The 21589-nt window shown below is 42.3% G+C and overlaps 1 protein-coding gene across 4 annotated transcripts in view; it reads right to left on the reverse strand.

Annotated features, from left to right (window-relative positions):
• The window catches only part of DLGAP2 (DLG associated protein 2), a 400720-nt gene that overhangs the window by 341141 nt on the left and 37990 nt on the right, over positions 1-21589 (reverse strand). For all 4 annotated transcript variants that reach the window (XM_081189019.1, XM_081189020.1, XM_081189013.1 and 1 more), the window contains one exon: positions 3098-3152. In XM_081189019.1, the coding sequence (XP_081045145.1) occupies positions 3098-3152 (55 nt within the window). The remainder of the gene's footprint in view (positions 1-3097; positions 3153-21589) is intronic.

Here is a 21589-nt window from a genome sequence, read left to right on the forward strand (position 1 = left end):
CCGTCCCTTGAGAGTGACTAGATGCCACTCAAAAAGCATTAGTTTTGCATTTTCTGAACAGGTGCAAGCTTGTCCCCTTCAGCAAGGTCAAAAAAAAACAACCTACTAAGGCTGTGTACCAACTCCTGTTTACTCTGCACTCATGGTATTCCTACCACTGGTTTGTCCACATTTATCCTATGGTTTCTTGAGAAATACTGTGATTTGATGCATTTCTCCCTAACTAGCTTCCATCCAATTTGAAAATGGAAGCCATGTGATGACATCCATGCCCACTCACCACTCTCTGCTGTGGACAAACTGCCAAGAAACATACCCACTGGGCTGATAGGTACAAGGATGTGCAACTGCGATATGAAATGCAGTGGAGTACAGGTGGAATGACCCCACCTGCATCTTTTGTTATGTAATGACATTCAAGTCCAGCTTGGACCTTTGTGAAAAGCCCACTTCACATTCAGGCTGAGGTTCACTCTTTAAGTTTTTCCTATAACTGGTAGCATAAAACATCCCCATTCAGTTCCACTTTTGGTGACACATCCAGAAAGCTGCTCAATGCTGCCCTTTTTCACACACCCTACCCCCAGCAATAGCTGTGGGAACTGGCAGCTCTTTCTCTCTTTAATGTTTGCTGGATCCTTTCTTTGTCTCCTTCCCCCCTCCCCCATTGTCTTAAAAATCTAAGGCGATATCCTAAGTGTCTGCTCGGTTGTGGCAGCATTTACGAGTTTATTAACCAATTACTATTCAGCAGAATCAATAAATCACCCACCACTGTATAGTGAGAGCCATTGATTAAGGCGGGGGGGGGGGCAACATGCCACATATATGGTGTGAAAATTCCACCCATAATTGTATATGAAAGTGAGGAGCTCAGAATCCAATGGAATTCTGATGAAGATCTACTAGTTTCATTTCAGTCACTTACAGGTATGTACCGTATTTTTCACTCCATAAGACACACTTTTTTCTTCCTAAAAAGTAAGGGGAAATGTCTGTGTGTCTTACAGAGCGAATGCGTGGTCCCTGGAGCCGAATTGCCGAAAGATTGAGGGCACAAGGAGAAGACGACGACAGAGGATGAGATGGTTGGACAGTGTTCTCGAGGCTACTAACATGAGTTTGACCAAGTGCCTGGCATGGTCTGGTCCATGGGGTCACGAAGAGTCAGACACGACTAAACGACTAAACAACAACAACAAAGTATATGGGATCAGGTGCATTTTTCCAAGACTTGACAAATGTGATGCTTCGGTTAATCTCAACTCTGTACAAATTTAGCCAATAGAATTTTCAGATCCAATCCTTTTTCCACTTGATGAGCTGCATCCACAACCCTCTGCGGCCCCATCACCATTATTTGCTGCCCACCACACAGTAGATTGAACACATGAGCAATGCTTCCTAGTCAGCAGTTTTTTTAAAAAAGCAATAAATATCTAAGGATTTTCTCTCGCAGAACATGGCCAATAACCTTTTTATTTACAAAAGTGGTGCTGGATGCTTAATTTATAGGTAAGAGCAGACGAAAGTAAAGGGGGGAAAAAGCAGGTCAATTAACCTTCAAGTTATATAACAGATAACACAGTAGGCATTGGGGCAATTTAAGAACTCACTGCATTCCACAGCTTCCTGATTGTGCAAGAAAACAGTAAATACACATACTGACAAATAATATTAGTCTGCTTATAAATTATCAAGTAGAAATAACATGCTGAGTTAATTATCTGTCATTGTATAACATGTACTCATAAGCAACTGTCAGCTAATCAATGCAGGCAAGTACCAGCTCACTTATTCTTGGTTGAAACTAGGATATATAGGTGCAATGGGTATCTGTTGGCTTCTGGGCTTAGTTCAATGTACAGTGGTGCCCCGCAAGACGAATGCCTCGCAAGACGGAAAACTTGCTAGACGAAAGAGTTTTCCGTTTTGGAGGTGCTTCGCAAAACGAATTTCCTATGGGCTTGCTTCGCAAGACAACAATGTCTTGCGAGTTCCTGCTGGTTCCCCCCCCCTTTTTTCTAAGCCGCTAAGCCACTTATCAGCTGATCCGATCAGCAGATAAGCCGCTAAAAGCCGCTAATAGCGCTAATAGCACTAATCCGCTAATCCGTCAACGGGCTTGCTTCGCAAGACGAAAAAACCGCTAGACGAAGAGAATCACAGAACGGATTCTTTTCGTCTTGCGAGGCACCACTGTACTGGTTATGATCTTAGACTTAAGCATAGCAGTATGTTATGGAGCATTTCTTCCTATACCTGGAAACGCCGGGCACTGAAAGTGGGACCTCTATTACAGAGTTTTCCCCTTTTTCATATCTTGGATATAAGTGCACTCCATCTTCAAACTCTAATTCCCCCAAGTTTAACATTCCTTCCTCAAACGCAGGAGTGGAAAGATCACTTCTTTTCAGTGAACAAGCAGCAGTAAACACATTACATAACCCTACTTAGATCTACATATTAAGTCAAGATTCAAAGTAAATTCAGACACATGCCTTGATAGGCTATCAATACATACTAGACTTGGGGGCAGGTACTTTATTATTAATGCAAATCTTCAGTCATTTAATATTCTGAAAACTAAACTTTCAAAATCCTGCCAATTCAAGTGACTCCTTTCCATACAGCACAAGGAAATACCTCCTTTTCATCTTCAACTCCTCATCGAGAAATGGAGATTAAGGCTAATGAGAATATAAAGCCACATGATCTACACTGCCTATCTATGCTAAGTTTGTAGATATTCTGAAACTAACAACTAGGAATATATTTTATGAAATTAACAAACAAAAAATAGTTCAGGAATGCATATGTGCAACTTCAAGTAGCAGAAGCTAAAAGCAATTTCCTAGAAATGTAATGGCCCCGAATGGCATATTTTGTAAGCATGCTTTTCCACAGAGAACAGGTAATTTAAATTCAAGGATCAGTTTATATTAAGTAACCCATTTCTCACTACTTCATTTATTTTGAAGTCCCTCATGAGGAGCACCAGGGGAATCCTCTGGCTTTTATACAATTTTCATAACTTCTTTCCCCCAAAACAAAGGGATATATTAACAGAGAACAATAGGAAAATCTCAGTGGTTACCTGTGTTCCTGTCTGGTAAAATACAGCAATGCTTCTGCAGAATGCCAGGCAAAACCTGTTATAGGAAGAACAAAACAAAAATGATGTCAGTTAGTGTTTGAGAGCAAAAGGACAGTGTAATTAAATTAAATGGCTGGCACCCCTTTTTTGTGCATAATATCAAACACGTCACATCATTATTACTTCTTGTTTCACTGGGTACTTATCCTTATTCAGTTCTCGTTATCCATGACTACTCATTATCCCTATGCTGGCTGGAGCTGATAGGAGTTAGGTCACTGGCTGCCCTAACTAACCTAGTAGAAGCCTGACTTGTTAACAGGCAAAACACACTGCAGATATTAATATTGTGCAGTTTGAAGCAACTGGATACATAACAACTGACTCCTTTTGGAATAAATCAGTGTCCAGACCCATAAAAATATTGTTTAAACTTGTACTTGCAAAACTCTTCAGAAACAGAACATAAGCATCGAAGACACATCCAAAAAATCTCCACACAATATCTTGTGCTGTGCAGCACAGGCTCAGCATTTTAGAAAATACTAAATAATCCAAACAGATCTAGAATCAGAGGTCTGTCTCTCCCCACAGCCTGCTTCCCAGCTTCTATTGGCCTTAGGCTGTTTACTCTCCCTTCAGGAGAGCTTCATTTATATCCTCACTCCCTCCATGAAGTTTCAGAGACAAAAACTCAAAGGCAACTCCCTTCCAAATGGAGATTTGCAACCAAATATCTTTTGTCACCTGATCTAAGGTTACAACACTCCCATGTTAGCTAGCAGAAAACAACAATTAGATAATGATCAACTCAGCAAGAGCCTAGAGTCCACTTAGAAAACTACTGTGAAAAAACATTGGGAGATTTTCTTGAGGAGCAACATTAAACCTTGCAGTCATCCCTATCAGTCCTAGACAAAGCAATGATAACGCATTCAGTCCTCCAAATTAAGAAGTGACGATGGAGTTAGAGGCAGAGTTGGGCCAAGACACTGTCGCTTCTTGAGGTGAAGGTTGAGAGGTAAACACACCTCAATCCATGTACAAGAAACTGAACAGACTGGCCATCAAATTTTACTTCAACCGTGGCATTTGAGGGCAGTGGCCTCACACCAAGGGTGCAGAGCAGGCTGTGTGGCATGGCCAACACCTCACAACCATCATCCACTCATCACTCTGCCTAGTGCTTGCTCACTATCTGTTCAAATAAATGCTGCAGTGTTTCAGCAGCAGCACCACCACTAGGTGTTTCTTCAGCAGAGCAACATTTGCACAATGCCTGCTGGTGTTCTTGACTTCCTGCCTGCTTTTGTTATGGGGTTTCTCCCCCAACCACTCTTTGTGATGTGCTGAGGGAAAGTGAACAGGCAAATGAGTGACCAGCCCAGGCTACAAACAGCTGGCACGGCCACCAATGGGGTACCTGCTTGGGAGGATGGGAATGGGCAGGGCAAGGGGAGCTGGGGGTCTGCCATTGCCCTCCACTATCTGCCACTTGAAGCAGCCACCTGACATTGCCCAATGGCAGGGCTGGCTCCGGATCTCATGTTTAGCTTTAATGCAATGGTCACAATGAAGTATAGGTGAGGGACTTCCAAATCCCTTTTTTCAGTTCGTTTTCTTCAGAGACGACATTCCCTATGATCTTATGTCAAAACTCAAACGTTTAACAAACAGGGCACTTGGATATAATGTTTCGGTTTTGAATTTTTCATATATTTCTGTATTTCCAAGTAAAGCAATGACACAAGACTTGGGTAGCCTTCATCTACCTTGTGTTCTTTAAATGTTTTGGTCTAGAGTTTACATCAACACCAGGTTGGCAAAGGCTGACCAGTAGCATTTCAAGTACCTGATCCCTGCACTCATGAGTAGAGAATCACTTATTTAAAATGAAAACGAATGGTGTGGATTTATAATCAGCTTAGTTGATTTATATTCAACTTAGTGAACACATTTCAGAAATAAAAGAAATCATTGGAGTTTCAAGCAGGCATAATTTCTCAGCTAAGTGATTTCTGAATTTAAAAGTATTTCCTCTGATAACAAAACAAAACAAAAATGTAGCAGGAAATTTTTCCTTGATGATTCAACAAACTCTGAGAGTCAATCAGACGCCAAAGATACAACATCAAACTCAGAAATACCAAAATATATGTTCACTGTTCATGAGTAACGGCGTGACGCACACCTTTGCAAATTACAGTTGCATTTTTATGACACAGTTCTCCTATCACAGGATGATTCCCACAATTAACCAAGACAGGAAACGTGTAATGTGTCACTCAGCGAATAATGTGTTGCTTCAGCCCTCGATATGATGAGCGCTAGTAGTTCCATTATGACAGATACAGAACCCGTTTCTAAAGAATCAGAGCTTCCCCAGCAGTCACAAAGCAGGGGAGGACTAAGGGGTGGTGGGAAGGGAAAATACCAGCTATGATTCCTTTCCTGTTGCAACATATCTTGATCACGTAGTTCACATGTGTCACATGCAGGTGGACATTAAATACCTGCAAATGCAAGAAAGTCAAAGCCTCTCTGCTTTGAATGGCCAAGGGATTTCTTGCTGAAAATGAGGTATCCTTTATTTAGTAGTGAATCAACAAATTTTTTAAATAAAAAAAGTATAGGTTTTTCCAAGAGAGTAGTAAAATGCATCTGTTTTGCATTTAAGAACATCAGCAACATGGGGCCTCTAAACAGGATTGGGCCCACAAATAGTGCTTGGGTTGCCTCTCCCAGGCTCCAGTTCTTCCAGATTCAAAGCACCTGAAAACTGGAGGGGTGTGGTTTTCCCCCAGGACAAGGTCTCCAGACATGCAGACGTTCTGGATGAAACAGAGCAATTGAAGGACATCTCATCTGCCAACGTACAAGGCAATTTCGAAAGCTGCATTCCCCTTCTACTGCTGTATAATGAGACTGGGCAGGGAAGCAGGAAAAGAGTGCAATAAAGACATCTCAGCCAAGATCTCTAGAAATTCTGACAAGAGATTAAATATCTAGCTGGATAAAAATAGTGCCCAAATCTAATATATTGAGTAGGAGGTGAACCAATGAATATGGTCTATTTAGCTTCATTTTTCACTTTTGTCATTGCCAAAAAAAACCCACCTCCATTCTTTTGGCATGTTTTACAGAACCCCATGGATTTGCAAGCTCCCGCTTGCATCTGCCAGGATTTTTACTCCACTGTTAGAGCAGATGAATCTTGAGAGGTGACCAGAGCACTGTCTAGTCCTGTTATGCTGGATGAGTTTCAGTTAGTAGAGCTCAAAGACGTGGACAAGGTTTTCGGATCAGTTAGAGTGACCACTTGTGTTCTGGATCCTAGTCCCTCTTGGCTGTTAAAATTAGCAGGGTGGGGACAGCTGGCTAGGCCAGGGAGGTGATAAAAACCTCCTTATGCGATGGGGTGGTCCCTGCAAGGTTCCTGAGTGGGTGGTCACAGACCAGATCCAGGCATTCATGGAGGAAACTGGTTTTCTAGATCCATTTCAATCAAGGTTTAGGCCCAGTTTGGACATAGAAACCACTTTGGTCACCCTGTATGATGACCTCCATTGGGAGACAGGAGAAATGTGTCCCTGTTAATTCTCCTTGACTTCTCAGTGGCTTTTGATACAATCAACCATGTTATACTTCTGGAGAGCTTGTCTGAGATAGGGGTCAGTGACACTGCTTTGTGGTGGTTCTGGTCCTACTCAGATTGTCATTTCCAGAGGGTGATGCGTAAGCAGTGCTGTTCAGCCCCATGGAACATTCAATGTTACAGGGAACCAGGCAGAGGGCCTTCTTGGTAGTGGCACCCGCCCTGTGGAACGCCCTCCCACCAGATGTCAAAGAGAAAAATAACTACCAAACTTTTAGAAGACATCTGAAGGCAGCCCTGTTCAGGGATGCTTTTAATGTTTAATAGGTTATTGTATTTTAGTGTTCTGTTGGAAGCCGCCCAGAGTGGCTGGGGAAAGCCCGCCAGATGGGCGGGGTATAAATAAATTATTATTATTATTATTATTATTATTATTATTATTATTATTATTATTATTATTATTATTATTATGTGGGGTTCATCAGGGTTTGATTCCCCTCCTTCTGTTTCCCTGTATAGGGAAGTTTTTAAATATTTAATGTTTTATTATTATTATTTTATATGTTGGAACTCTGAATAGATTACCAGATAATTGTTGCCATTTAACTTGCACTAAAGTAGATTGATCACAGGGTAGCCTTTTGAGCAAATTTATACCAAAGCTGTGAGTGGCATAAAAATCTTCCGCTTGCCTTTTTTGCCCTTGTGGTCATACTAGTTCTGAAAGAGCTATACAGCTATATAAGGCCCAAGATGCCAGCTTTCAAAAGGAAAATCAGTGTTTCCAAAACTCTGTGAAATTAGCCACAGTGAGGAATCCCTTTGGTCCAAGTTACCCATTCCAGGCAGTATAAAGAGAACTAATCCAAAATGCACCAGACCATTTACTAACCAAACTTATTATCCAACACAACTCTTTGCCCACTATTTCACCTGGACACTTGTCTTTGAGCTTCTCCATCAGTAGGGCCATTTCCCAAGTCCCATTCCAGCTTCCCCATATCCTCACGTACTTGCCTGTCTTTCTTGTCACCTTCTTATCAAACAGCCTTCCTTGTATCTAAGCATTTTGTGACAGCCACACTGTCTTTTCATTTCTCTCACAGAAGTTTATCAATGCTCTTATCACTGAGCTTCTCTTTGCATCAGTTACAATTATCACAAGCATTCCATGCTATCACTGCAGCCTAGCCAGTTACTATTGTGCAGTGAGGAAAAAGAAAGGAACATTGAGTTTTTGGCATATTACTTTAAGAGTCTTCTTTATTCATCGCAATATTTTTAGCACTGATGAGCCATTTTTAGTAGATGGCGCATGTTCAGAGAACAAGTTTTGAATTCATTTCATCAGATGTCCTGTAATAAATGTGCGTGTTCAGAACTAAACTGCCTTGCTCTACTTGCTGGGAAAGCCAGCTGCTAAAATGTACAGTGCCGTAACTTAAAATGTTTAGCAAACTAAAGTGTTTAGCAGACCTGAAGTTTTAAAAAAGGGGCCACCAATTTGGTTCAGCTAGTCAGTGGAGTCAAGTTGACAGCTGCCATCAGACTAGCACAGAAGTTATCTGTCACTATGAATCATTACATTACATAATGGCGACATGCTTTATTTTTAAATCACATCAATATCCCCACCACCACCACCATTTCTTGTCTGCCTATTCTAGAAACGTATTGATGCACTTCGGTGACAGAAGACTCTTTACGGTTGCCATTTTTCCATTTAAAAGGTGACTATGGAAACGACAAATAGAAACCGCAGCTGTCATTTTGCAAACAAGTTGGGATCTCAGAGGTTAGTGCTTAATTATAGCACTAGCTATCAATAGGCTTCCTATTCTTGCCAACATCTTGCATAATTGCAGTGTTCCTACCCAATTCAAAAATGCTCAGTGCTGTTAATGATAAACACCTGAAATAGAAACATAAATTAAAAGACAAAGGGCTGCATCCAGTGGAGGCTTTGTCCTAGTGGAAAGTGGTTATGCAAGTCAGGGCGTCAAGTTTTCACCAATCCCCCTTATTTACTTTGCTGATTAAGGAGGAGAGAGAGAGAGAGGACTGTCAAGGAAAAGAGGAGCTCCCTCTTGCCGGAGACTTGAACTGATTGCTTATAGAGGGCTTTTGAAATTAGGATGAAAGCCACATGAGGTTCTAGGGATGCAGGTTGCCCAAACCTAATATGCAGTGATATCCCAATATGTTTTAAATGGGTGCCCATACAGGCCCTGTTACACAAGCATAGTGCTAAGGAAAAGGGAGCATGAGATGGGAAGTGCTGGTTGAAGACATTTTGTTGTATGGAGCTTAAAAAGAGGCACAGACACATAGCTCATGCCAACACTTGAAATGGGGCAGCTAGACAATATCTGCCTTCATCTATTCCACCCTCCTCTCCCATACTACCACCTAAAGCAGAGCTTTCCAAACTGCGTGTCGTGACACGTTAGTGTGTCAGCTGCAGTGTGTATGTGTGTCGCGCGAATGCTCCTCCCAGGGCTGGAAAGGGGTTCGTTTAACTTCTGGTTTGCTAGTAAAATTGAATTGTTGTGTGGTGAAATGATGCACGTCTAAAAAGTGTGTCGCCAACATGAAAAGTTTGGAAAGCTCTGATCTAAAGCAAGTCACTTCACCTGACTGAATGGCAAAGCCATCCTGGGGGTGGGGGCAATTGTCTACAAAGACCTTCAGTAATGCATGTCACTGTGTGACATTCTATGTAGAGGTGCTTTTATGAAATCACCTTGCATTTGGTTTCTCCCAGAATTTCTGTCTGAATTTGCAGTTCCACATTACGGAAAACATTTGCCAGAGGAAAATGCACCATGTCAGATTCTGCAGTTCTTCTGGAGTTCTGTTTCTGGAATGCAGACACTGAAAAAGTTCACGTTCTCTGAGATGTGTTGGTGATTATCCATGTTGGCTGCGCAATGCGCAACATATGCCCTGCATAATGCATAGCTGTCAACCGTCCCTTATTTGGCGGGAAACTCCCTTATTTCAGTGCCGTGTCCCGCTGCTGTCCCGGATTGATGATATCCCATAAATTTCCCGGGTTTCAAAGGAAGCAGCTCCTCCCTCCTTGCCGGCCAGGGAGGAGGGAGGCTCCAACTGTTGCTTGGCTGCATTGCTCACCCAATAAGGAGTCTAAGAACGACTGGGGGGGTGGAGCTGGCATGCCTTGTGCCGATCAAATCGGCCGTGTTGCCTGCTCAGCACTTCCCAGCGGAGAGGTGACAGTGGTTTTCCTTGCTGCATTCCCTTTGCCGGGTTGCTGCGCTGTGGGAACCACCGCTTGAGGCTTCGTTTGGCTGCTGGCTGGGCTTTCTGCCTTTGGCTTGGAGGGGCTCAGAAGTTGAACACACCTGTGCTCGGAATCAGATGGATACGTCATCAACCGCCCACTCACCCTTGCCAGGGAAAATGTCTGTCTGGAGCGGGGGCACATGGTGTGTGTGTGGGGGGGGGGAGAAATCCCTTATTTTGGCTGCTGATCCCTTATTTTCGAGGCTGCTGGTTCCTTATTTTCAAATCTGTAAGTTGACAGCTATGGTATAATGTTCTCCATGCCTTCATGTGAATATACAATTGCTGGTACTTAGCACAGTCAACTCACCTTAATCTCAGCATATATACCAGATATATCCTATAATGCATATATTATGGGTTAGAACCAGATTTAGCCATGCTTAGAGAAGCTTCACTGAAATCAATTAAATCCTACATCTTGATTCTTTTTTTAACCCTCGCTTCTGTCAGACCTTGCAGTTCTTGAGCATGAACATCCCCCCGCAATTTTCATAGGAAATCTGCCAAACTCTGCTCTACAAAGATGGCAATTTATCACATTTTTGTTTCATTTTGTACTACCAGATATTTAATGTCCTTTTTATTTCCTCCTTTCTATTCCAGTTAATGGATAGAAGCAACTATGGCTTTTGCTAATATTGCTGAATGAACTGCAGAAGCAGCTTATGCAAGACACGCAGGTGGCAGATTGGAGGAGAGATGTGGGGGGACGGGACGAAAAGTGGTTGATATAGAAACACAGGATTGATGGGAGTGCAGAGGTGGCAGCAGAAAAGAGTCAAGAGATGGCATTGTTAAGATGTTTTGTCTTTTTAGAAAGAGAGAAATTTCAGCTATGTTTTATGTTTATGTAATGGATTATAGGGACTCGGGTGGCACTGTGGGTTAAACCACAGAGCCTAGGACTTGCTGATCAGAAGGTCAGCGGTTTGAATCCCCGCGATGGGGTGAGCTCCCGTTGCTCGGTCCCTGCTCCTGCCAACCTAGCAGTTCAAAAGCACGTCAAAGTGCAAGTAGATAAATAAGTACCGCTCCGGCGGGAAGGTAAACGGTGTTTCCGTGCGCTGCTCTGGTTCGCCAGAAGCGGCTTAGTCATGCTGGCCACATGTCCCGGAAGCTGTACACCGGCTCCCTGGGCCAATATATTGAGATGAGCGCCGCAACCCCAGAGTCGGTCACGATCGGACCTAATGGTCAGGGGTCCCTTTACCTTTACCTAACGGATTGTAGTTTATGTCATGTGGAAGCCTTAAGAGATTATCCTCTTCTCCACCTACAGGGTGCATGCAGAAGGTGCTAGCTTCAATCCCTGGCATCTGCAGGTAGGGCTAGGAGGGATTCCTGCCTGAACCCCTATAGATTGTTGCATCATTCACTGCCGACAGCACTTAGCTTGATGAACCAAAGGTCTGATTCAGCAGAAGGAGGCTTCCAGTATTCCAATGTAAGCTTCCCAGTCAGAATTAGGCAGGCAATACAATCTAGGATTCAGTAACTGGAATTAAACCTTCTTGGTGCACTGCTATACCAGGCATAGTATATTATGTGTGCTGTGATGTAGCTATGAGAAGAAAGGTAAAGCTTTCCCATGATTCATCTAGGAGGAGTCAGCCTATTTTTTCCCCATGCCCTCAGCATGCAAACATCTCTCAGGAGAAGTGGAATAACACAGGAGGAGCTGGGTAAAATAGCAAGGTAAGTCCTATGATGAAGTGCAAGAGGCCCTGTCTGGTATAGATGCAGTTTGACTGGTTACTTTGGAGCGTGCCCCTTGCAGTAACTTAGCAACAGGAAAGGTGCTCTGCAGCCTATTTTTGGTACATCAGTTCTGCAGAATGGTGCCCTCATGGGACACATTCCAGACCAGGACCTAAGTCCATTGATTTAAGTGTGTGCTCCTCTGGGTTTCTGAACATTCATCTCCATCCCAACAAGAATGCTCTGTGCTGGGATTAGCCATGGTAAGTCTCATTCTACCATAAAAACAACTCCCATGCTAGAATTCAAATAATTTAAAGGATGTAGCAGAAATGACGAATACACAAAACGGTTTCATAGGTAGTTAGGTAGGTAGGTAGGGAGACAAATAGACACACACACACACACACACACACACACACACACACAGTTTAAAGCCTATCATTGCTGATTATGAGCTAAAGCAACTCAGATGTTCAGCCCATGATTGAGAGGACTACAATAAAGTGTGCATTAATCCATAAACCATTCACTCAAAGCAACCTTTCACCCCTGGTGTAGCAAGGGGAACGCTTTCCCTGTTTGCAGCCCCACAACAACTGCATAATTAAACATTTGAAATAGCAAGCGTAAGGTCACTGGCTGCTGAATGTTGTAGACAAATAAATGCCCCAGGCTTGGAAACAAACCTCTTTACTTAGATGTTTGCTTTCCAATAAATGTCTCAGCATAAGGATGGTGAGAGCCGAGGGAGAAAGCACTCCAGTTACAGCTTTATTTTCCTTTGACCTTATCTGCTAATTAACTGCGAATATAAGGGGTAGTTAAAGTAATATACACAACAGGGGCCTGCCAAGGGTAGAATGTGGGAAGGGGAATAAGTGATTGGAAATCATAATCATAAGAGGGAGGGAAATATAGCTAAAAGTCCGGCAAAATTTCAAAACGGAAGGAAGGTAGCAGCCAATCTCCATCATTTCCTGCTGATGGGGAGCTACATTTTTCTGCACTTCCCAATCCAATGTACAGAACACATATATTTTTGTTACTATCAATATTTATTATTATTATTTTGAGTTTTATTCATTTATTAACATTCTTATGTTACATCAGTAAACATTATCATATTACATCACAAGGCTTATTATAATATAATTTTCAGCATGTACGCAAAGTTTATATACAAAGTTTATACACCTAAAGGAGAAAAAAACAAGGACAAAAAACTATTCCAAGATCATATATGTACCAACACTTTGGACTTCCTGTCTATCCCGTTGTATATTCCTTTTTTACAAATGAATGTACTCTTATTGTTGTATATTTCTTTACATTTTATCTAATACATTCCTATATCAATATGTACCCTTGGTCTTATTTCTCAACTCAGTCTCTCTCCAATGTCAATCGAATGCTAGCATAGATAGATAGTGAACCTTTACTGTATTTTTGAACATATATCTTATATCTATCCCACTTTTCCATAAATTTTTGTTTTGAATTGTCTCTCAGGCTATTTGTCAACTGCACCATTTCAGCAAATTCTTGTAGCTTGTTATGCCAATCCATTATTGTTGGGACTTCTTCTTCCTTCCACCCCTTTGCCACCAAAGTCCGAGCTGCAGCTGTTGCATATAAAAAGACCTCCCTATTTATTATTTTTAAAAACACTCTTTGGGAAAGGATAGGGTTACAAAAACCAAAGCTATTACAATTGCAAAGAGAGAGAAATCCCAGCTATAGCTCATTTGTTTTACTCACACACAATTTAGATAAGCCTCAATAGAAAAATTAAATTAAGATACCTTGGTGTCTGGCATACTTAAACTACTCAGGTGTTTTCCCATGCCAATAAAGTATCTGGTTCTATCTTTATTAATGTGCTTGCAGCTAAAGTTAGCTTTATGGTCAGGAAACAGGTAGGTAACCTTGCTTATCTGGGAAGAATGCAACTTACGAGGCTTGAGAAATCTAAAAGTACAAGCAAGTGTGCTTGACTCAGTATTGCTGTCACTTACAGGAGCCACTGAGGCATATCAGTCCTCAGTCGCTCCTTTTTCCCTTTTCATATATTTTAAAGAATGAGCGAGAGAAGTTGAGCCGTGACAAATATCCCTGCCTACCACAGATTTGTTCTATTTTGAGTTTAGAATGCTGTAGAGTTTAGAAACTATAGAAGTCTGTGAAGTACCACTCGACTCATTCCAGCCCACTATGGCTTCCATGCACACTGTGTACATTTAGACTACATTTAAAACCCATGACTTCCTCCAGAGAATACTGTGGACTGCAGTTTACCCCTTGCAGAGCTACAATTCCCAGCAACAGTTCCTAGGATTCTTTGGGGGAACGCCACGTGATTCAAACATACGTGGTGTGCATGCACCCTCTCAGGATCATTCCATGGGGAGAATAAATGCATCTGAGTTCAAAGGTCTGCTGCACCTACAAAAGATTACAAATTGGAGACTAACGGTGCAATTCCATGCATCTTTACTCAGGAGTTGTCCCGCTTTTTCCAGTGATGCTACCTTCCTTATGTGTTTAAGACTGCAGACAGACTGTATAGTTATAAATATGTAGGGGGCCCATGTGTCCTATTTTGCAATCCTCGATTTGAGATGTTCTCAGAGGGTAGTCCTCTATTTGAAGGGCAGCCAGGTTAAAGATAAAGAGCCACCAGAAGGTAGAAAAGGGGCTTTGCAGTTTCCCATTAACAGTGAGCATCTGAACAGCTGAGTTTGCAAGCTCACAGCTGACCTGGTCACCATTTCCCCCACTATCGTGAGCTATATTGTATTTCTATTCAAATTATAGTAATTATTTCTAAGTTTGTATCTACACATATGAATTAGCATATTACGCAACCTTATACAAAACAGTGTCCTATTTTGTCCTCTCTTTCGTTCACCAACAAAAGAGAGGACAAAATAGGACACAGTTTTGTATAAAGGTTGTGTGATATGCTAATTCATATGTGTAGATACAAACTTAGAAATAATTTCCTTTGGGGGAGGTGTTATGTACTGAAGTTCTCACCCTGGGCCAGCAGGGGGATACTATAGATAGTTTTCACTCAGGTCCACATATGCAAATAAGGAATTGAAAGTGACGTTTAGTGATTGGATAGTTACAGAAAGTTGATACTGTTGCTTTGCAGTTGAGCTCTATGTAAGCAGGTTGGCTGAACCCTTCAGCCCAGTTCTGTTCTGGCCTGTGAATAAACAAGAGCTGTTTGAAGAATCGCTGTGTCGTCTGATATGTTCACCCACAACTTAACAGGAGGGGTTTGTAAGTGGAATATATACATATATCACATGTTCCCAGGTACGCAGTGGAGTACAACCTAAGCTATTCTTTGTTCAGGGATGGCTTCAAAACACGACTACTAGCATGCTTGCCTCCTCTTTTTGATCATGCTCTGGTCTATCCACTTGACCCGTCTCTAAATATTCTGGTAGATGTGGCTAGTAATATTTCAACTTGCTACTTAGCTTCCAATTACATTTTCCCAGCTGAAATAAAAGAGAGCATTTGGCCTCAAATCATTTCTTTAATGGACCGTGCAGGCTACAAGATGGTTCCCTTTTTGACATCTCACTCTCCCCACAAGGCAAGAGCTTCAAGTTATTTACTGTTATTGTCAGCTTACCATCTTATCTACATAACGGTGAGTGTTGATAGGAAAATATCAAACAAATCCTTGTTATGTAATGACAACATTCTAGATCACAGAGTTTTGTTCTCCTACCCCAAAAAGGGAAAGAGAGCTTCTCCCACTAATAAATCTGTCAAAACTAGTTCCTACTTGCCTTGCCAAACATTTTACTATACATTGCAGCTAAATGGTAAGCTAGATGTTCTGTCTTTAAGAAATGTTCATGGTATAATTATGGACCTATATACAACACTCCGATTTTGGACAAATGTTGAGCATTTTACACAGGAGTTAGGATCGTGTGAACTTTTTTGGAATGTTATTTTATTTTACTTCTTTATAGGCCTGGATTCATGTTCTGCTTTTCCTACATGACCCTTACCAGTGTTTTAATAGACTCTTAATTTGTTCCTGGAATATTCAGAAGCTCTTACATTCTCATAAAGCCTACAGACACTTGAAAATATGCTGCTCATGATATACAACAGGCTGGTAACCTGTATCCTAAAGATATGCATAGGCTACTTGTTTGCCCCCAGGAATTCTTGCCCACTTGAGAAGAAAGAAAGAAAGAAAAGCTACATTTAACATTTAATCCTGGTAGATCTATGGTGAGGCATAGGTAGATCGTGATTGATCACTGGGTCCCTTTCCTTAGTGTTGCTAAAATCGATTCTGGCCCCGCCCCCATTGTTGCACGATCTGCAGAACAGATCTGTTTGTTTCCCTAGCTATTTGTTGGTCAGTGGCTGTTCCTCTTCTCCCCAAAAAAACCCTTAAAAGCTCAACAACTCTGACCTGAAGCCCCCCAGTTTTTAATTCTGAAAGTAGGTCACAGTCTCTTGGGAGTTGGCCACCTCTGCTGTATCAGAATGAAGTACTGGTTGCTTTCTTTTCCTCATGAGCATCAAGTGAATGATTCTCCCCCAGGACTCCACCCCCTCCCCACTTAAGCACAGAATGTTTTGCTGGTCAACTTGGTTTTGTTTTTTAAAATAAAACGCAGGTGCAACTTGGTGACCTTTTATGCCATACATATTTAATTGTTTGATATAAAACTTGCCTACTGTAATTAAATCCAAGTATACTGTACTAATGTTGCTGGCATCCATCTGTGTCAAATGACAATGGAGTGTGCCTCCGCATATTTTGTCTATGTTTACCCTGGTTCCATTTTCCTTCCCTTCCACTGTTAGGTCCCTCAGGCTGAATTAGAAATTGCAAGCCTATTGGGGTAGAGACATGCCCTGTTTATAAAGCCCTGGGTATACCGCTATAGCTACATCAACCACCGAATTTTGAAGAGGAAGAAGAGCCAAGTCCCTTCCACAAAGCAATTCAAGAATTGTTTTAGATAACTGAACAAAATGCAAGCATGCCTAAATCATAATCATTAGATTAGAATTATTATTGATCCTATCTTATAAAACTTAACAAGGAGTAGATTCAGTGTTTGCTTAGCATACAAAATAGTTTATGATCACACTGTTGCTTACAATCAGCAAAACTTGACCTGTGTGACATTAGTATAGAAAGCAATTGGACCTGGCAATAGATAATGTCAGATATGCTTGTCTCTGCTAGCCTGTCAGAGTTAAACAAAAAGGGTTGAACAAAAGTCCTCCAGCCCATTATTAGGAAAGGCAGACTTCAACCGCCGCCAGTCTCACAAAAACAACTTGGGAAATGTTCTAAAATCCCATGTTTTGACAGCCACGACTTCAGTTACAACAGTAAGCACGCTAAAGCACTTGGGACTCCCCCCAAAAATTATTTCCAGTATCTAATTGGCTACACATTTTAGAAGACCTGGACAACTTTTAACTCAAGCAGCATGTATGACAACCCACCAGAGGCTCAATATTCTTCCTAGGTTTGCTGGTTGCCTAAGGCCACAAAGACAGAGGGCTTGTCAAATCTCTGACACACCACAATAAATGGCCAGGAGGCTGTGATCTGCTTGGCATCTTAGTAGTTGAATGTTCCTGTAATACAGGTGACTTTCAAGAAACAGTTTTGGGGCCTTTGGAAGTTGCACGTTCTGGGAGAGCAAGTGTTTGCGCTGATGGGGTCTGAGATGACTGAGTGACTAACTAGTAGAAGGATCTTGACATTGTGGTGGACAACCCAATGCAGCTGCTGACCTGGTCTGTGGAGGCTGTGAAAAAGGCAAATTCCATGTTGGGAATAATTCAAAAATCTCCACAAAACTGACAATACCACACAATGCAACTGGGAATATTGTGCACCATTCTGCTCACTGCACTTCAAAAAGGACTTTGTAGAGAAGGAAAAGTTAGAGGAAAAGTTAGAGCGTCTCCACCTCCATCGTTCTGCCCGGACACTGAGGTTCAGTGCTGAGGGCCTTCTGGCAGTTCCCTCACTGCGAGAAGCCAAGTTACAGGGAACCAGGCAGAGGGCCTTCTCGGTAGTGGCACCCGCCCTGTGAAACACCCTCCCACCAGATGTCAAGGAGAAAAACAACTACCAGACTTTTAGAAGACATCTGAAGGCAGCCCTGTTTAGGGAAGCTTTTAATGTTTAATAGACTATTGCATTTTAATATTCTGTTGGAAGCTGCTCAGAGTGGCTGGGGAAATCCAGCCAGATGGGCGGGGTATAAATTATTGTTATTATTATTATTAGCAATTAGTGGGGGGCTGGCTGGAGGAAAGATTACAAAGTTGGGAACATGATAAGAGAGGCATAAAATTTTTCTTCCTCTCTCATAACCTGGGGTCATCCAGTGATTTTCTTTGCTGCACTTATATCCTGCTCTTCCTCCCAAAGGAAACCAAACAGAGGGAGGTTCAGGACAGGCAAGAGCAAGTATTCACACAACACGTATTCAAAATATGCAATCTGCTATCGCAAGACATAGTAATGGACAGCTATAGAAGGGGATTAGATGAATTCCTGGAGAATAAAGGCTACCCATGGCTACTAGGCAAGAGGCCTATATGTTACCGCCAGTGCGGGAGGAAGTATGGCCTCAGCCAGTTGCTCAGCAACAGCAAGAGGGCTATTGTGCTCATGTCCTGCTTTTGGGCCTCCCAAAGGCATCTGAATGGTCACTGTGGGAAAGAGGATGTTGGATGAGAAAGGCCTTTGGCTCTTCTTCTTATTCATAAGTGGAAATGAGCAAATAAGAACCATTGGCTAGTGCCAGTTATTATCTTATTTAAAAAGGTTGAAACAGTTTTACACTCTTTGTCAGCTGATAGATAACTTAATGGAGTACATTCCATTATACCTACGTTTTCACACATATTAATCAACTCCAAAGCCATCTTTAGAGCTATTTAAGACAGGACTCTCTTTTTTTAGTCCATACAAGCAGTCCTGATCAACTATGGGAATTGAATCAGCAGCAATTTACATTACTAGATTAGGAAATGTGGGGGGGGGGGTTTGGGGTGGTTCAATTCATGAGAGGAGCAAAAGCTTTGGAAGACGATATTTCTTAGCTCTTCTAGGGAAGTATATTTTGATCGGGAGCCATTGCGATCCTGTGGTTCTTGTTGTTCGGTCTTTGTGAATATTTCTATAATCTTCTAAGGGCATTTAATGCTGAAGATTAAACTGACACACTCATTTACTGCTGATTACAATCTCTGCGGTAGCTTTAGAATATGGTCAGTCTCCCAACAGAGAAAAATACATAGTAACGTAGCATTAAAGGCTTTATAAATGGGTAACTGATAAACAACTGCGGGAGGGAATAGAAATGTGTTTGTTTAAATCAGATATGGGAATGACTTCCTCCTTGGGGTAAGCCCTCCAGGAGGCATCTCTCTCTCTCTCTCTGGTCACACACATGTTATTTCCCCAAGACACACCCATCACCAGTCCTGCTTTCCACCCTCCTTGCGTGTTTCTGCTTTTATAATGGTCCTTATTTGTCTCGAAGGTGGATAGACAGGTCTGAGAATAAACTAACCTTTGTTGCACAAAGGTAAAACCCACACATGTTGCTCTGCCTACTTTTGCCTTTGGCACCACACATCACTAGACTGTGGTCCCTGGAAGGCTGCCTGGAATGGAATGGGGCCCTTGGTCTGCAAAAAACCCATTCCCTATTCCTTCGCTATGGTAACATTGGGAAGTATACAACTTCATGGGTGGAGAAATGGCTGCAAGGATTTTCTCGCCTGGTCATGGTCTCCTCTCCTTAGAAGATAACAATCAGATGGGAAGGATCCACACAACTGACTCTGCCCACATGGTTCTGGAGGTTGAAATATTACCACAGTGGCACAGGAAGGAGCTGCAGGGACAGGACGAGCACACTGTTAGCCTGGCACATTGATGTTAGACTAGCACATTGATACCTTCACTAGAGAAAAGAACCATCACTGGTAAGGAAAAGCAAAGAAAACTAAAATGGTTTAGAGCTTGTTTGGTGTTGAGAACTGAAATACGGTGCAAATGGATTGGGGGGGGGCTTAGTTCAGAGATAAGCAAGACGACAACACATACTACCCCATGGCATGGCAGTCTAAAACAGTGCTGAAATATATATATTGGTTTACACCTGTTTAGAGCTGTTGCAGGGGAGTGTTGGGTAAATCTAAGGAGTATAAATGTTAAAGGGAATTGCAAAACCAGGTCATGTGGCAACTTCCTGAAGCTAATCTATCTGGTCAAATGTGATGGACTCCATGGAAAGTTCCAGCTGGTGGTAAATAGTAACATAATTGTTGCATAAATAAACTGCAAATTAGTTGGGTAACTAAACTACAATATCTAACAGAACAGAGTAGTGCTTGGAATGTTGGGCTGGAACTGGGGGAGACTTGGATTCAAAACCCCACTCAGACGTGGAACTTTCTAGGCCTAACCTACCTCACAGGGTTGTTGTGAGGATAAAAGGAGGGCAGAACAGGCATGTAACACCTGAGCTCCTTGGAAGGAGGTCAGGAATAAAAAATACAGTGGTACCTCGGGTTTTGAATGGCTCCGTTGACAAACGTTTCAGAATTCTAATGCCAAAAACCCGAAAGTAAACGCTTCCATTTTCGAACGTGCCTCGGAAGTCGAATGGCTTCCGCTGAGGTACTACTGTATTTTTCTTGATATTCTCTGTAAATTTGCAGTCTGCCCTTTGCGCCTCAGTTTTTGAACGTTTCGGAAGTCCAACCGGAAGTAAAAAACCGAGGTTCCACTGTATATAGTAACAGTACATGTTCATGGGGGGGGGGGAAGCTTTTCCCCACTCTGAATCAACAGCATAATATGCAATGTGGAGCAAAATCAAGACTTGTTCTGCTAATAAAATTTAGGGGCTCTTCCTGTAAACGGATCCTTAGCAGCAATGAACTTTAATTGCAGATGATGGGAGGAATTCAACGTAGCGCTGTGGCAATCATTCTGTCCCTGCAAGCATTTCAGCCAGCCAGATGGAACCAACCCCCCCCCCTCCCACTGTGTGCTCTTCTCTGGTTCTCCCAACAAAAAAACCAAACTGATGGGGGGGGGAGTGCAGGGGCACATGGGAGGGAAAGGGGGGGGAACCTCTGTTAGATTTGCATAAGTCCTTGCACAGGTTTCCACTAGCGGAACACATTACTTGAATCCAGCCCTATGATGAATTGTTATCCGTTAGCATACAGGCTCTGTCTTCCAAGATGACATTGTATATTCAAAGTATAAAGCTACATTCACGGTCAGTTCCTCTGAAATGTGTAAGACACTTCATTGCATTTGTGTGCACAGTGCAAAGATTTTTGTGTGTTTGGGGAGCGGCAGGTAGGTTGCATGATGTCTGAGTCCCTTCTGATTCCGGGATCCACAAGGGTTGAAATATAATTGAGGGTCGCATTGTTGAATGAGCCAAGCAAGGGCCAGAATGGAAGTTGCTCTGTGACAAAAGGGCAAATGAGGGGCCCCTCCCTCATCAGACTGGTGCTGAGCTAGAAGCAGCCAGAAGCCTGAGAGTATTCTTCTTGAACCCAAGGCTGTGGCTATGGGAGAAGCAAGACCTCCTAGGGTACTAATGCCATGAGCCCCTCCATCTTAAGACTTAGCTTGCATACATGTGTCAATAAACCATATATCCTAAAGACAGCACAGTGTCCGCTGTCCCTCATTCCAAGGAAACTGAACCTAGGGTAACCACCCAGAACCCTTGGAATCTGGTACCACTGGGAGATAGCGGGTGGTGTGCAACACTACGTTGACATCATTCTAATGATAGAAAGCTAGTAACAGAAATGCAATGAATTCAACCACC

The sequence above is a fragment of the Podarcis bocagei genome, assembly GCF_964188305.1.
Source record: "Podarcis bocagei genome assembly, chromosome: 3".
Taxonomy (NCBI): Eukaryota; Metazoa; Chordata; class Lepidosauria; order Squamata; family Lacertidae; genus Podarcis; species Podarcis bocagei.